Source organism: Cheilinus undulatus, linkage group 4 (genome assembly GCF_018320785.1).
Source record: "Cheilinus undulatus linkage group 4, ASM1832078v1, whole genome shotgun sequence".
NCBI classification, from domain to species: Eukaryota; Metazoa; Chordata; class Actinopteri; order Labriformes; family Labridae; genus Cheilinus; species Cheilinus undulatus.
In genome coordinates, this window is record NC_054868.1 from 782,264 (window position 1) to 799,184 (window position 16,921).

General features: G+C 41.0%; 1 protein-coding gene across 1 annotated transcript in view; it reads left to right on the forward strand.

The window, feature by feature from the left end:
* The window catches only part of LOC121509169 (serine/threonine-protein kinase MARK1-like), a 31,674-nt gene extending 24,501 nt beyond the window's left edge, over positions 1-7,173 (forward strand). Inside the window, exons 12-20 of the mRNA XM_041786414.1 lie at positions 1,209-1,328; positions 1,549-1,648; positions 2,809-2,921; positions 3,565-3,706; positions 3,797-3,930; positions 4,254-4,339; positions 4,414-4,563; positions 4,650-4,904; positions 5,297-7,173. Coding sequence (XP_041642348.1) covers positions 1,209-1,328; positions 1,549-1,648; positions 2,809-2,921; positions 3,565-3,706; positions 3,797-3,930; positions 4,254-4,339; positions 4,414-4,563; positions 4,650-4,904; positions 5,297-5,639 — 1,443 coding nt within the window. The 3' untranslated portion in view covers positions 5,640-7,173. The remainder of the gene's footprint in view (positions 1-1,208; positions 1,329-1,548; positions 1,649-2,808; positions 2,922-3,564; positions 3,707-3,796; positions 3,931-4,253; positions 4,340-4,413; positions 4,564-4,649; positions 4,905-5,296) is intronic.
* Positions 7,174-16,921: the final 9,748 nt, after the last annotated feature.

A 16,921-nucleotide genomic window follows, 5' to 3' on the forward strand; every position in this document is an offset into this window, starting at 1 on the left:
TCTAGAAAAGTCATGTGGAGACAAGGCCGTGCATGAGGGGGGATAAATGGGAGAGCTTTAACCTGAAAAATACCCACTCGTACCAAAGAAGCAAGTATATTTGTTTATTCATTTGAGTGGTAGCCTTCTTAAAAATGGGTTCAAATCCCTTTTGTTAAAAACTGAAATAAAAAGGGGTAATAAATGGCTAGAATAGGTTAATAATGGCAAAAATGGTGGAAAAGGTGGTGAAACTGGATTTTTAAAATAGCAGAAATTGGTAAGAAGTGGCAAAAGTTTGATAAAATTGGTAAAAAAATAAGCAAAAAGTGGCAAAAACGGTCATAGATGGTGATAAGGGGAATTAAAAATGGCTGAAATTACTTTAAATTTGAAAAAGTGGGTTGAAAATCTGGTGAAATTGGATGAAAAATTGATATGAACTTACAAAAAGGGTTAACTCAGAAAAATGGGCAGAAATTGGCAAAAATGCGTTGAAGTGGAAAAATGAGTATATCACATAGTGAAATATGGTTAAAAGTAGTTAGTAGAGGTAATAATGGGTCAAAAGAGGCAACAATAGGCGTAAAATGGCAAGACTTGGTTTAGAAGTGGCAAAAACTGGCAGAATAAAGGGTTTGAAATGGGAAAAATGTTTTTTAAGTAGCAAAAATGTGTTTAATTTGGCAAAATTGGTGGGGAGAAACTTATAAAACAGGTTAAAATTTAGCAAAATTGGTTTAAAGTGGCAACAGTTTAATTTAAAAAATATTCTTAGTTCATTTAGGGCATCTTGCGACCTCCTCTCAGTGTCTCGCGACCCCCATGGAGGTCCCAACCCCAATGTTGAGAACCCCTGATGTAGACAACTGGTCTAGCATCATGATACAGAGAACTTTAATCACTGATATGATCCAGAGCAAAAAATCCAAGTCCTAGACACCCAGTTACTGGCGTTTTGTTGTTTTTGATGATTAAGTGTTGCAGGTTAGTATGGAGTCATTATTGCTGCAAACTTGAGAGCACATTTAAATGTTTTGAGATCATGGCTTTTTGATTTTAGGCTCTGATGCTCTTCAAACTGCCTCCTTGTTCTTAGATTTTCTCAGTTTGAGCTCTAAATGTCTGCTTCATCTCACTAAGAGAGTCTCAACATTATACGCCATAGAGTTTTGTAACAACAATGACTCCATAGAAAACTCCAACATGCCTTCTGTCCGTGTTTGTAGGAGCTGAGGGAGCGTGTCCTCAGAGGAAAGTACCGGATCCCGTTCTACATGTCGACGGACTGCGAGAACCTGCTGAAGAAGCTGCTGGTTTTAAACCCGGGGAAACGAGGCAGCCTGCAGGTAAGAGACTCACACCTGCAACCTGAAACCCTTGTGTAGGGGAATAGTACTTCCTGTAGCTGCTTCACAATAAAAGCATGAGAATGGATGTTGAAAGATGTTTTATAGAAAAGCAGGTTGACAAAATGTGAATACTAGGAAGCACTTTTATTACTAGGTTAAATAAACATGACGGAAATAAAAGTACCAAACATTAATTCACTTTGTTTTTGTTGGACAGCAAGTCATGAAGGATCGATGGATGAACGTGGGCTACGAGGAAAAGGAGCTGAAGTCGTACATCGAACCAGAACAAGACTTCAACGACCTCAAACGCATCGGTCAGACACCAACATACATGCTACTGCTAAATAAGAGCCTGTTTCACTCAGTTCACCTCAACCACATACTCAAACGGAAAATTACAGCTGGGCCCCATTCTACATGTTTTGATGCCATCAGGAACAAAATGTTCAGATAAGGAATAAGTTGAAGAACTCCAGATGGGGGCAGGATTTAGATGCCGCCCGTCCAGCCTCACTCCAGATGGGAAATCCATCTCTTTTTAGAGATCTGGATCATTTGGCTCAAACTAGCAATAAGAGCTGTTCTTTTGGCCCGTAAACGGCTCTTCATTTGGCATCAGATTGGCTTTTTAAATGTGCATTAAATAACAACAAAGGAAAGGAAACTGGCACTCAAACAGGAGCTAGCTGCTGTCATTAATATAAAAGAGCCGGCTCATAGAACCGACTCGTTCATGATCGACTCATCATGAGTTGGTCTCATACACGTATAGACCAGTAGTCTTTCCCTTTTGTTGGCAACTTTGCTCCTCGCCAGTTCCATTACACCTTTCCAAAAGTTGCCAACTATGGCCTACTATTAGGCAAAAAAGGAGGCAAAAGTTCTCAACATACCTGCTTCACTATTCCATCCTTTCCCCTTAAAGATGAAGCCACCAATGGTTAAAAAACATTCCATCCTCTACCTTTGAAGATGAAGTCATCAAAGCTTCTACAACATTCCATTCTTGCCTTTAAAAACAATGTAATGAAAAATTCTGAGACATTCCATCCTCTGCCTTTGGAAATTATGTCAACAAAGCTTCCCTTTGAAGGTGACGTCATCAAGGTTTATAAAACATTTCATCCTCTGCCTTTGAAGATGATGTCATCAAAGTTTATAAAACATTCCATCCTGTCCCTTTGAAGATTCATCATCAGAGTTTATTAACATTCCATCCTCTGCATTTGAAGATGATGTCATCAAAGTTTATTAACATTCCATCCTCTGCATTTGAAAATGATGTCATCAAAGTTTATTAACATTCCATCCTCTGTATTTGAAGATGATGTCATCAAAGTTTATAAAACATTCCATCCTCTCCCTTTGAAGATTCGTCATCAGAGTTTATAGAACATAGCATCCTCTGCCTTTGAAGATGATGTCATTAAAGCTTCTAAAACATTCCATCCTTGCCTTATGTTTGTGTTTCTAGAGCTGATGGGGACGATGGGTTTCCCTCAGGACGAAGTGAAGAAGGCGCTGGAAGGTCAGAAATACAACGAGGTGACGGCGGTTTACCTGCTGCTGGGGAGGAAACCTGCTGAGGTTTGTTCCTCTACTGTTGTTTATTTGTTGTGTTTTCCTGCTCTCTATTCCCTCAATAATCACCGTCCACAGTGGAGTCAATAAGGAAATTATCAGCACCGTAAAAAAGCAGCCCAGATGACGAGGTTATCCCTGCGGCATCAAAATCCAAGGATCGAAAAAATCAGAATTTCACTGAAAACTAAGACTACACTTAACAGATTTACATTAGAAAATAAACAGGTTAAATTAATGAATTATCCATATTTTGTGCCAAATCTTTTTTATTTGTGCCGATGTTGATAGAAAGTCTAAGTGGTCCCACTACTGAGCCCTGTGGCTCACCGTTTATTATTTATGAACAGATTTATTTAGAGTGGCTGACAGCGCAGTGCACCGTACGGAGGTTACATCACACTGCAGAGAAGTTTTTCTTCGGCCCTGACTTCCAGTCAGTAACACGTCTGTTTTGCCATCTGGGTGGCATCCAGGATTGTGATGTTCCACGCAGAGGTTAATATTTCTAGGAGATCTGAGTTCAGGGTCACATTAATCTGTGATCCGTATGTCATTAGCCTAGCTTAGCATAAACACTGTAAGCAGAGGGAAACTGCTAGCCTAGCCTCCTACTGTAAACCCTTTATTTCTGACTTTTTTCCACCAGTTTGAAGGCAGCGAGTCTCTGTCCAGCACAAACCTGGGTCAAAGGTCACGACCCAGCAGTGAACTCAACGGCGCCAGCCAATCCCCCGCCCACTCTCGCAACGTTACGACCAATCAGAAGCAGCGGCGTTTCAGTGACCACGGTGAGACTGATGAATACGTGATGATGCTTTTAGGAATACTTCTCCATCCTGGATCGTCTTAATCATTGATGCTTTTGTTTTCTGTCTCAGTGGCGCCCTCTATCCCCCCGCCTGTTTCCTACACCAAGCGTTGCCATGCCAACAGTGTGGAGAGTGACAGGAAGGAGGATCCGGCGTCGCCTGTGGGAGTTCCAGACCGCAGGAGGTCAGCCACAGCCTCAGGGGTGAGACGATCCAGATTCTGGTCTGAACCAGGAGCTGATATCATTAAACACACAAACCGGGTTCGAACGGGCGCCAAGCTAAAACAGACGGCGCTATTAAACGTCTGGTTTCAATTTACCAGAGGATAAAATGACTTTATTAATAATTTTCTGTTTATATTCTAGATTTCAAACTGATAAGTAGATTGTTGATCGGTTTGATTGGTTTATTCTTTGCAAATCTGATGAAAGCAGCTCCGTAAAAACAAAGATCTTCTATTTCTACACTGGACAGGAGTTCTCACATGTTCACTTCCATAATCGCTTCTGTGTTTGCGTTACAGAGCATAACTCGCAGGAACACGTACGTTAACGACAGGACGAGCACTGACCGCCACTTGGCGGCCGTTCACAACGGGAAGGACAACAGGTGAGAAGAATTCTGGGAGTTTTCAAGTATCACTCGTCGTGTATTTGGACTCATAACCGGTCTGTCTGTTTCAGTCTACCTGAGGTACCTGCAGCTTCTCCCTCACCATCGCCAGGGGCAACCGTGTCCTCCACACGGCCTCGCCATGTGAAGTCCATGTCAGCGTCGGGACATCCCATGAAGTCCTGCCTGCCCCCCATCGATGATAATGCTGAATATCAGAGGTGATTAACTTTATCCAGTGTTTGACCAAAGAAATGATTCCTGTATTTTTAAATCAACACGCCAACATCAAACTCCTCCCCCTCAGCTCGCCCCAGCAGCAGCCGCCATCATCTCCGTCAGCCTTCAGCATCACCAGCAGCAGCACCACGCCAGACCGGACCCGCTTCCCCCGCGGCTCCTCCAGTCGCTCCACCTTCCACGGCGCCCAGCTCAGAGACCGACGACCCGCCACCTACAACGGCCCGCCCGCCTCGCCCAGCCTGTCCCAGCACACCGCCTCGCCCCGCCGCGGAACCTCCGGCTCCCTCATCGGAAAGATCACCTCCAAGTTTGTTCGCAGGTCGGTACAGACAAAAACACAGATGCCATTCAGCATTCCTCCAAACACGCAGCTTTCCCAGCTGTTGTCGAGGTACAAACCCATCCCGCCAGACGCAGACACAACTCACGCCACTATTCTGTTTCCCCTGCAGACAGCTAAGTTTTAAAACAGTATCTGACTTCTCAGCAATGAGCTGACAGGTCAAGCCGGAGTAAAAAATCAAAACTAAAAAGAATAATGTGGAAAATGTGTGAAGTAAAACCTAAGGCCAAACGTGAGTATCCGGGTAGAGACCGTCGTATCGTTTCAAACGTACCGATCTGTTTTCATACGATCCGGAGCCTGAACGGGTCTGTCGCTACGATCTCTGCAGACTATCTGACAGTAATGCAGACTTTGTGTCCCTGCAGGAGTTTCTCAGGTGAGCCCAAAGAGGAGGGGCGGGAGTCCAAGCCTCGCTCGCTGCGCTTCACCTGGAGCATGAAGACCACGTCGTCTATGGAGCCGGGCGACATGATGAAGGAGATCCGGAGGGTCCTGGACGCCAACAACTGCGATTACGAGCAGCGGGAGCGCTATTTGCTCTTCTGCGTGCACGGCGACGCCCGGCAGGACAGCCTGGTCCAATGGGAGATGGAAGTGTGCAAGCTGCCCCGCCTCTCGCTCAATGGCGTGCGGTTCAAGAGGATCTCTGGCACGTCGATCGCCTTCAAAAACATCGCCTCCAAAGTGGCCAACGAGCTCCGGCTGTGAACTTCGTCTCTTACCCGAACACTGAGAGGAGAACACGTTTCCTCCTCTTCTTCACGCTGACTCCTCGCTAACTGCTGTATGACTCAGCAAAAACACACCTTAATATAGTCGACTCACTCACTACGTAACGTTAGCACTACGTGTTTGAAACCAAATATAGGAAGAAAGGACATCAGCAGGCTCCTCCCTCAGTTACAGAAGAAACGAGCGCCACTGAAAAGACGCTAATGCTGTTAGCCGCTGTTTAAATGCACTTCAGATGTGTCCGGCACAGAATTTTTAAAAACGCAGTCAAAGGAAACCTCATCAGGTTAAAGCTGATAACTCAGCCTTTCTGAATATTTTTAGGCGAAACCTGAAGAATCTTGATCAGAAATGTTTGGGCATGACGAAGTTTGATGATGAAAACATGAAGACGAACCAAACTGCATGCAATCTGGACTTTTAGACGTATATCCTTACAATGCATGCTACCGCATCATCCAAGTCTTCGTCTTAACGTGATGCTAATCGGATTTCTGGAGTGCAAGTAAACAGACATCCAAGCATTACCTCAGATTTAACCGTGAAACGGCAGAATGTCTGCAAGAGCTTCAATCAGGCCCAAAGATCCCCAAATCCACCCTGACCCGACCCCGATAGATTCAAGATTCAAGTCTGCACAGAAACGCTGCAGTTTCTTAAAATCTTCACTCTGGAAGGAGTTTTCCAAAAGGAGAGTTTTCACCATCCTCAAATGCAGTTTTTGTGTACAAAAAGCCGGAAAAAAGCTTAAAGACCCGTCTATGAGTGTTTTTAAAATGATGCAATCATCGTAAACTTAACAGCAAAGCTTCTCGATTTGATAATTCATGTTTGATACCATCCACACTCTCTAGAGCCCAGTTCACACCAAAGATTGGTTGATGAGAGGAGTTGAAACTGCCTATGACAGCAATTTCAAGTCGGTTCTATAGCAGAGGTGGTGGAACGCCAGCTTACACTCAGACTGAATCGCTTACGATGCACGACCATTGTGCACAACTTATGTAATCACACTTTACGTTTCGATGTCCGTGCACGACCCGAGGTCATGCTGTACGAGTGAAATCAGGACTAACAAATGACAAATCTCCTTTGAACAGTCTCAGACTGGTTGAAGTCGGATCTGTTGTCTCATTTTGATGCTTAAGACAGCAACAAAATCTCTCTCATCTCTCTGACACATAATTAGCATCTCCAACAGACAAAACTAGCAGTTAAACACTAATAAATATTCAGCTGGAGGTCTGCAGGAAGGCCTTTCTCCTGTGTTAATTTTGTCGACTAAAACTCTGACCTAAAATGTTTGTCAACAGCCTTTTTTCCATGAAAAAAACTAGACTAACAAAAATAGATCTGTGGTGACTAAAACTAGACCAAGTTTTTGTCTAGCATGTTAGTTTTCACCTAACATTAAAAATCCATATTTCTCCACTGTGGGTAAATCTGTCAAAAACAATACATCTGTATCTGTTCTTCCTCTCAGCTGTAGAAAGCAGGGACCCCAGGTTTGGCAGGGAGCACACTACCATGGTTTGGTACCAGATTTAGACAAGAGAATAAATGCTTGGACTAAAAGTAAAGACTGAAATGTGAGGACCTTTATGGACTAAAACTAAAAAGGGTAGAATTGACTAAAATGTGACTAAATCTAAAATAAATGTATTAAAAAGACTAAAACTAAGACTAAAATTAAAAATAGCTGCCAAAAATAACACTGCCTTTCTCCTGTGTCGGAGAAAGACACTGACTGTTAGTTTACGAGGAAAAAAGCCCCATAGTTGAGGATTCTGCTCGTGGTTCTGCTCTCTCTGTTGGAGTGTGTGCTGTCTTATGACCCAAACATGTCGGACATCCATCGTCCAATCAGGGGCAGCTGGTTGGCCAGTAGTCGGGTCTTGGTTGAGTCCCTGAACACCGCGTGACAAACGACCCACAGTCAGAGCCAAAGACAGCATGACCTCCTAGTCAGTCGTGTGACTCAAAAATCTGAATTCAGCAGATATTTGCTCTGCACACCAAATTAAGAGATCCACATTTCCTGCAGCCTCTCAGATATTATCTTACCCACTGCCGCGTGTGCTGCTTACAGCTGATGGAGGGGACAGGAGTGTTTACGGCAGGGGTGTCAAACTCAAGGCCTGGGGGCCAAATCCAGCCCATGGTACAGTTACACCCGGCCCACCAAATCATATCATATTTTTATTCTAACTGTCCCACCAGTATGAGGTCTGCAGATTTCCTCCAGTATAAAAATGTAAATTTAACCTGGATGATTTATAATATCCTTGTTGAGTCATAAAAAATTAGAAAAAGGAAAAACAATTTGATAAAAAGTCAGGAATGTGGGGAAGAAAATTCATGTTTTCTCCATATTTTCATTTTTGCATCTCACAGTTATGAGTGTAAATTATAGATTTTAATTTTTATTTCATATTTTAACCCTTACAGGTTAATAATTTTAAATTTAATATCCTATTTAGACCTTTTAAAATCACGGTTTTGACTTTTATCTCACGTTTTAACCTTTTTCAATTCCTAACTTTAAATTTTATCTCATTTTTTACAGTAGAAATCATGATTTTTAATTTTGTTTAATATTTTGGCATTTAAAACTCTTGATTTCAGTGTTAACCTTGTATTTTGACTGTTAAAAATCATGATTTTGAATTTTATCTCAGTTTTTGACTTTTAAAATTCATGGTTTCAGTATTCTATCTCATATTTTGCCTTTTAAAAATATTATTTTGACTTTAAATGTCATGTTTTTACCTTTAAACTTCTAAGTTTGACTTTTTATCTCAGAATGAGCTGTTAACTTATCATGTTCACCTTTTAATCTCAAAATCATTTATCATCAGTGCCAAGTTTTTCCCCCCATACTTTATTTCTGGTGAAAATAAGGTTGGCATGTTATGGTGAAATGTTGACCCTGTTAGGCCCTCAGGTTAGACCCAGGTTCAGAATCCGGCCCCTGCTGTGACTGAGTTTGACACCCCTGGTTTACGGGCTTAAGTTTCCATGTGAAGAGTTTTGTTTGAAAAAGGAAAAATCATTTCTGAAATTCACAGCTTGATTTTATCTACTTTGATAACATTTTTAAAGGCATTTATATCCAGTCAAAACCAGGTGATTATTTCAGGTTTTCTGTCCAGAAATTTCCAGAATTACTCCATGATTCCAGCTGCATTGGCTCAACTCTCGAGAAGTTCTAAAACTGACTTGTTGTGCCACCCAACTCTGGTCTAAATTGCACAAAAATGTTGGCAATCTTTCTGTACGGAAAGTTTTTCCATCTAATGGCACTAAAACAAAGCTTTATTGATAATTCTGCCTGTTGCACAGTTTACCGTTGAGGATAAAATGATAAAGATGCAGTTCACTGTCAGATTTAACCCCAGACGGCATGAAAGACGAGGACGTAGCCACCATGACGACAGCGGTTTATATGTTGACGACTCCTGGCTGTTGGCATCTTGGAAATCCAGAACAAGAAGTGGGGACATTTGGATGAAACCAGCTCTTATTCTAACAGCATTCCTGTGGCTCTCCAACTGTGGTTAGGATCAGGGCTGAAAAAGAATCTAATTGTGATTTTTTCACCCAACATTGCAATCGCAATTTAACATGAATATTCTTCAGGTTAAAAACCAATCTATATTATTATTCCCCCCAGAAATTTATATCCAATCTCCCAAAATCTACAAATAAATGTTAAAAGATTCTAAGAAAATAACTACAAATTAAAAAGCTGCTCCACCACCCAAAAAATCAAACCAAGTTGACAAAAAATTTCACATAAATTCCTCAAATTTTTATAGAAATACTAAAAAAGATCAAAGCAACCCCCCCAAAAAATCAAATCAACTTCTTAGAAATTTACAAATAACTTTCTCAAATTTTCATGAAACTACCTTTAGTTTTCAAAGCAAATTCCCCCAGAAATTTGAATCAAATTTCCCAACATTTACAAATAAATGTTGAAAATTTCCATTAAAATACCAAAATTTTTCTAAATAAATTTCCAAACAAAGTCAAATCAAATTCCCCAAAAATAACAAATAAATGTTAAAAATTATCATGAAATTACCTAAAACTTTCATGGCTAATTCTCCCTGAAGTTTGAATGAATTTCCCAAAAATTTACAAAGAAATGTTAAAAAATTTCCATTGAAATACCTAAATTTTTCTAAATAAATTTCCAAAGAAATTCAAATCAAATTCCCAAAAATTTACAAATAGATTGATCACATTTTCAAGAAGATACTTTAAATTTTCAAAGCCAATTTCCCACCCCAAAATTCTCAGCAAATTTCTAAAAATGTCCAAATAAATTTCTCAAATTTCTGCAAAAATATCCAAAGATTTCTAAGCAAAAATCCCCCCAAAATTCAAATCAATCTAACAAAAATGTCTTATTGCAATAATTTTGTCCTATATTCTGAATTTGATTTGAATAAACCCTCGCTCCTCACCAGTTCCACCCACTTCTCTAGAAGTTGCCAACCATGAACAGTCAACTCAAGCAAGCGTGTCAGTATGAATGCTTTTTAATGAGGACATTGAATGATCACTCAATAACTGATAACTGGAAGTCTTCAGGACTGTAAGGAGTTCATCCGGTGGCCGTGCTCCGTTCCTTCCATACCATCTTTGGTGAAACCTCCAAGGGAATACAACGCTGTCTTCAGACATCCCTCTTGCTCCCCCTGCTGGCTGATATGAGCACTTTGCAATAAGACTGGAGCTCTGTGTGTGGCCGAACCTGAACCGTAAAGCTCCATGAATCTTTGTCCTCATGAACAGCTGACAGAACAGAATGTGTTCATTTCTATTCTACATTATTAACGCTGTAGAAAACACCACCTGTCCAGGTGAATATGTGCAGGCACAGTATTTCGTTGTGTACAGTCTGATTTTATTTTGACATTTTTTTTATTTTGTGTCTTTGTTTTTAAATGTGTATGTTTTATTTTGATGGTTTCTGTCGCTTGAAGCAGAACCATCAGTTTGAGCAGGAAATCATGTTTTCCATTTACCACCCTTCAAACTTAAAGGACTAATCTGGTGATTTTATATTTTTCTAAACCTTATGTGTTGCCCCAGTGTTAACACAAATCAGAGCGCAAAGGTTCAAATGCCATCCATCCATCTTCTTCCACTTATCTGGGGTCGGGTCATGGTGGCAGCAGGCTGAGCAAGTCCACCCAGACCACTCTCTCCATCAGTTTTGTCCAGTTCTTCCTGGTGGATTTTGAAGCATTCCCAGGACAAAGGACATCTACAATCCCTCCAGCATCTCCTGCGTCTACCCTGGGGTCTCCTTCCAGTTCGACGTGCCCGGAAGACCGTCACAGGAAGCTGACCTAGAACCACCTTGGTCAGGGTCATTTCTGGCAGATTAATTTCCTGGTTGAAACCAGACTGAAAAAATTGGTGAAGCTTTTGTTATTCCGTTTTTCGTTTTTGACCAAAAATTAAGAAAATGAAAAATTGGCCCATGTTTTCATTTTTTCCATTTTTGGTCAAAAATAGAAAAAATAAAAACATGAGCCAATTTTCCAGTTTTTTTTTTTTTTTTTTTGACCAAAAAAAAAAACAATACATTTTTTTTAAAAAGGGTCCAATTTTTGTTTTTATATTCTGTTATTTTATTTTCTTCATTTAATGAAATACTTGAGGAAAAGGAAATCATGTGACACATTAGGAAAGCGAAGCATTTCAAAATTATATATATATATATATATATATATATATGTAGAGAGCTTAACAAATGTATTAGCCCACCTGTCATACCTGTCTCAGAGACCATCCAGCATCATGAAGTGCTTTAATGCGGACTCTCTCATTTTCAGTCAGCTCTCTACGTTTTACCATTTTGAACAGGAATGAGGAATTTCAAACTGAATTCACCCAAATCTGAGCCGGCTCACTGGGCTTCTCTGAGAAGTCAGAAATGAATCAAGCATAACATTCAACCACTAAAACTCATTTTTCTCTTCAGGAATGACAGTAAATAACTATAATCTGACATATTAATCAGAAATATTAATGTGCTTTACTATTTATTCAGTTTTTTTCAGCTTCTACATATAGGTGTATTAACCATTGTAGAAACATAAAATGATTTTGGTATTTAGCAATGCTGTTAATTTAGGGCAGCTGTGGCATAAACCTTCCTTTTCCTCAAGTATTACATTAAATGAAGAAAACAAAATAACGGAATTGAAAAACAAAAATTGGACCCTTTATTTAAAATGTTATTTGTTTTTCTGTTTTGTGCCCAAAATGAAAAAAAAAAAAAAAAACGCGACAACAACTCGTTTTTCTGTTCTTTTTTCATTTGTGGTCAAAAACAGAAAAATGAAAAATCGGCTCATTTTTTCATCTTTTTCCATTTTTGGTCGATATTGAAAAAACGGAATAACGACGGTGTCTTTTTCAGTCTGGTTTCAACCAGGAAATGGATCTGCCAGAAGGTACACTGACCCACCTCAACTGGTTCCTTTCAAGACAAACCGGATGTCCAGGCTCCTCACCTGTATCTCTAAGGCTGATCTGAAAACCCTCCTGAGGAATCTCATTTCGACCACTTGAACCACAGCCTCCTTGTTTCGGTCATTACCCAGAGTTCATGACCATAGGTGAGGGTTGGGAGGTGGATCAACGGGAGAGAGCTTTGCCTTTCAGCTCAGCTCCCTCTTCACCACAACGGTTCGGCACAACGCCCTCAGTGCTGCTGATGCAGAAGACCCAGAGATACTTGAACTCCTTCACCCGCGGCAGAGACTCATTCCAAACCTTGAGGAAGGAATCTGACATTTTCAGGCAGAGAACCATGGCCTCAGACCCCTTATTCCTCCTCCATGTCGATGCGAGAGACAAAAACGAGCAGGGCGCTGCGTTTCTTACAAGATAGTCCAACAGGTTTTGTCACTGATACTGGCCTCATGTTAGTACCGCTAGGACACGGTAGGAGAAGAAATGTATAAAATTACCAGACTTCTATTCTGAGGCAGTGGTTCCCAACCTTCAGTCCTCGGACACCCCCTATCTAAGAAGCCCCCAAAGACCCACGTTAAAAACAAAAACACTGATGTTAAAGATCAGCACGATTTGAACCGTTTCACTGACTGCACAGTAACGACCTCTTGGAAGCACCCTCTAAGGGGGTCCTGGACCCCACGTTGGGAACCAGTGTTCTGAAGGACGGTTTCCTCGGCGGCCTTTAAGCATGTGTCTTACAGTTTCTGGTAAAAACCTCAACTCTATCTATTCCACCATTTACTGCCTTCTGATTGGACTGCTTTATATTTGAGGCGTTCAGTTGTTCCAGAGGAAATCTGAGGGTTTTATTTTATGTATTTTTGAGTTTTTATTCACACTATTGGTGCTTTTCCATATGTGGGACTGGCTCGACTCTGTTTCAGTACCAGGTTCTTGGTTTTTCATGTGTGAAACTGCCATGACGTCCAACAACAATGGAGGACATGGCGGTGATAGTGGACCTGGTTCTCGGTCTGTGGCTAGGAGGGTTTGGGACGTCATATGGCAGGACAAAGACAGCGATAGGAGGGGTTTGATTCCTGTGTCAGACGCCCCACTGGTGACCCTCCTAGTGACGATTCTCTCTGACCAATCGGGGGTCCACGGTGTCCTAACGGCACATTTTAGTATCCGCTCCAAAAAAGCCCCAGGCATCATGGAAGTAAGAAATGTTGAGCAGATTGGAGACGAGTGGAGCCGCTGTCTGAGTGGAAGAGCACCACGATCTAACATTTCTAACTAGAGAGCTTCTCAGTCTTTGACTCTTTAGTGTCCAGGTCCTGAACGTTCACTGTGCAATGGTTCTCCATCACTGGTTGTCGAGGAACACTTTGTACTGTATGTCGTAGCACTTATAAAAAAAGAAGGTAAGAACCGATGCATATCTGCTAGAAGGATCCCGACATTGTTACCCAGGGTCGTATTTTTACAGAGGCGGAAACAAACAGGAACGAGAAGATTTGGTGCTGAACCAGCAGAAGCTCATCCTGCAGCAGTCAAACAGACGGGGATGTGTAGGATGAACGTGTCCTCTGAATGTCGTTTTTCTGGTTCAGATTGTTAGTTTCAGTTTCTGATAGCATCACAGGAGGGAAGACCGTTTTTAAAACATTTAGGCTGGCCACACACTGCAAACCAGTTTCTGTCACTTTTATCCTGCTTTTGCCCCTTTTTTAACCTGTTTTTGTCACTTTTATCCTGCTTTTGCCCCTTTTTAAACCTGTTTTAATCACTTTTATCCTGCTTTTGCCCCTTTTTTAACCTGTTTTTGTCACTTTTATCCTGCTTTTGCCCCTTTTTTAACCTGTTTTTGTCACTTTTATCCTGCTTTTGCCCCTTTTTAAACCTGTTTTAATTACTTTTATCCTGCTTTTGCCCCTTTTTTAACCTGTTTTTGTCACTTTTATCCTGCTTTTGCCCCTTTTTAAACCTGTTTTTGTCACTTTTATCCCGCTTTTGCCCCTTTTTTAACCCAGTTTTTGAAACTTTTATCCTGCTTTTTGCTATTTTCAGTCCTTTCCCCCCTTTTTGCCATTTTTTCCCCACTTTTTGCCCAGTTAAGTTGCCTTTAGCCATTGTGTGCCACTTTCTTTCTAATTTTTCCTATTTTTGCCATTTTTAGTCGACTCATTTTTTTTGCCACTCCTCACCATTTCTGTCATTTTTGACACCTCTAACTAATTTTAATGGCACTTTAAATCCATTTTTGCCTTTTTTCGCCAGTTTTGGCTGCTTTTTTTTCTGCAAATTCACCCCTTTTTTGCTGCTTTTGCCACTTTTTCACCCATTTAAGCTGCCTTTTGCCAGTAAAACCACTTTTTTTCCTCATGTTTACCTATTTTTCCCACATTTTTGCTGTCTTCTCCCTATTTTGGTCATTTTTTATTCATTTTTGTCACTCCTTACCCAGTTTTTGCCCCTTTCAAACTTTTTTGTGCCATTTTATGCCTATTTTTCCCCCTTTGACCCATTTTTTGCCCTTTTTTTTGCTTCCTCTTTGACCATTTTTGCCACCTTTAATCTATTTTATTGCCACTTTAACCCATTTTCACCACTTTCTACCACTTAGATTGTGGCTCTTGCGAAGGTATTTTTCAACACTTTGGCTCTTTGGTTGAGTAACACTAATCTAAAGCGTCTTCATTCAGACAAACGATGCATGCCGTGCTGTCCAAACTGAGTCCTGGGGACCAAATGTGGCCCACAGTCCATTTCAAAGTGACCTGCAGGAAATTCTTGAAAAGTAAATGTTGAATTTGAGGCTTGTGCCTGACTCTATCGTACTCCTTAGCGTCAGCATACATCAGTGCTGCTGTAAACAAACAGTTTGTCTAGAAAAATCCATTGGCATGCCACAGACAGCAAAGACGTCTTTATTTACTGCGCTCTGATGAATAAAGACTAAAGGACTATGGCAGCAAAAAGCAGCCAGGGTCTCACTTCTGTGTTCTGCTATCTGCCCTGTGGTAGCCAGGTCAACCAGGGCTAACAGATATCTGATTGGCCGCCCTCAAATCCTTGCTAGTGGATTGGTTCCACTAACTTTAATACTAGGTTAAAGTGGCCCCGTCTACCTTGTATTATTTTTATTTTTTAACCCTCAGTGACAAAGTTTGGACCCCTCTGGTGTAAAATGAAGCCTCACTCTGGACCACGTCCGTCTCTTGTCGGCCATGATTATTCCATCGACTGGCTGCTTCTTGTAGAGCTTGGCGGTTTTTTAAATGCTGTCAAACCAGTATGATAGCACTGACTCCAGATTGGGCCGCCTCTGACAGAATACCTGCAGCAGCCAATGAGAGAGAGGCTAGTTTGCACTGCATTCTGGGATCACTTGCACCAAGTAGGAAAGCTTCTGTCCTTGAACAGCTTTTCTCTGTGAAATTCATCTATGAAACAGAAACGGTTACCGTTCAGTAAACCTTTTAGAGGGCAGTTTTGATGGAAAAGACTCCTCGGTTTGAGTCGCAGTAGAGGTGGGCGGAGCTTGGCGGTCTGTCAGCCTGGACAGACTCAGCCTGTTTGACTGCTGTAAGAGAACTTCTGAAACTTTGAGCTATTAAAAGGTAAAAATAAGGCCTTGGTTGGAATCTAACTACTCTTTTGGGATCATTGAGGTCTGATTATGATGCTGCCTTCATGTAGCGTGGGACAGACTGTAAATCTGAGCCTCTTACTTGAAAATAGTCTTCACAGGTAGTAACAGATAGGAAGTCGGGGGTGACGGGCTGGTCGTCAGACTCGTCAGCTCAGTGAGAGTAGCAGACATCCAGTGTAGCCATGATGGATTCATTTCAAATAAAAACACACTAAAGAAATGTTGTTTTCATCTCCAGTCATTTCTCACCACAGACGTTCAAACAGTCCAAGAAGAGCAGAGATAAAAACCATTTATTACAGCATGAATGTCAAGAATTCTCCTCATCTCAAAGCTGTTTCATCCACAAAGTCTACACACATCCTGCTCATCGGCTTACACGGACGCCATCTTGGAGAGGGGTAGCAGTGAGTCATTAATGGAGCCTTAAAATCAGGGTTTCTTTAACCACAAAAAGACCAAATGAACTCATCCAATGTCATGAAAACAGAAGAAGGTACAATGAGGATTTCATCCAAATGTAGCACCAAAAGTAAATGAAGTAGTGTTTGGTAGATTCTTTTTGTTGTCTTGGTCTTTGTGTGGCATAAAAAATAATGTCATGTTAGTATTTTTAAATAGAACAACAGGAGGGAAACAGGGTGACACTGACTTTAGTGTGTTCCTGTACAGTTAACCCTTGAATGCCTAGCTTCCCACATGCAACTACACGATTACATTAGAGGATCCATAAATCTGACGGCTAGAATCTGTCCAGGATTTATAAAAATCTTTAGTTGCTAAAATCTGAACCATCATACAAGTTGTTTGTTTTGTTACAACCGCCAGACGTGTATTTATGTGCCGGGATATTTGGTGAAGTTGGAAGTACGGGTCCCTATACTGAAATGCTCCAATCATGAATCAGATCTCTTACCCCTCTCCGAGATGGCAACTGCATTGTGTTACTGATCCACTGAACAGCAGTGGGCTAGGTGACATCTACAGTAAAGTGAAAAAATATTTGTCACACGTAAATGTTAAGATCATCAAAATCATTTTAATATTAGACAAAGATAACCTGAATAAATCCTAAAGTCAGTTTTTAATCATGATTTCATTCATTAACCCTCAGGCA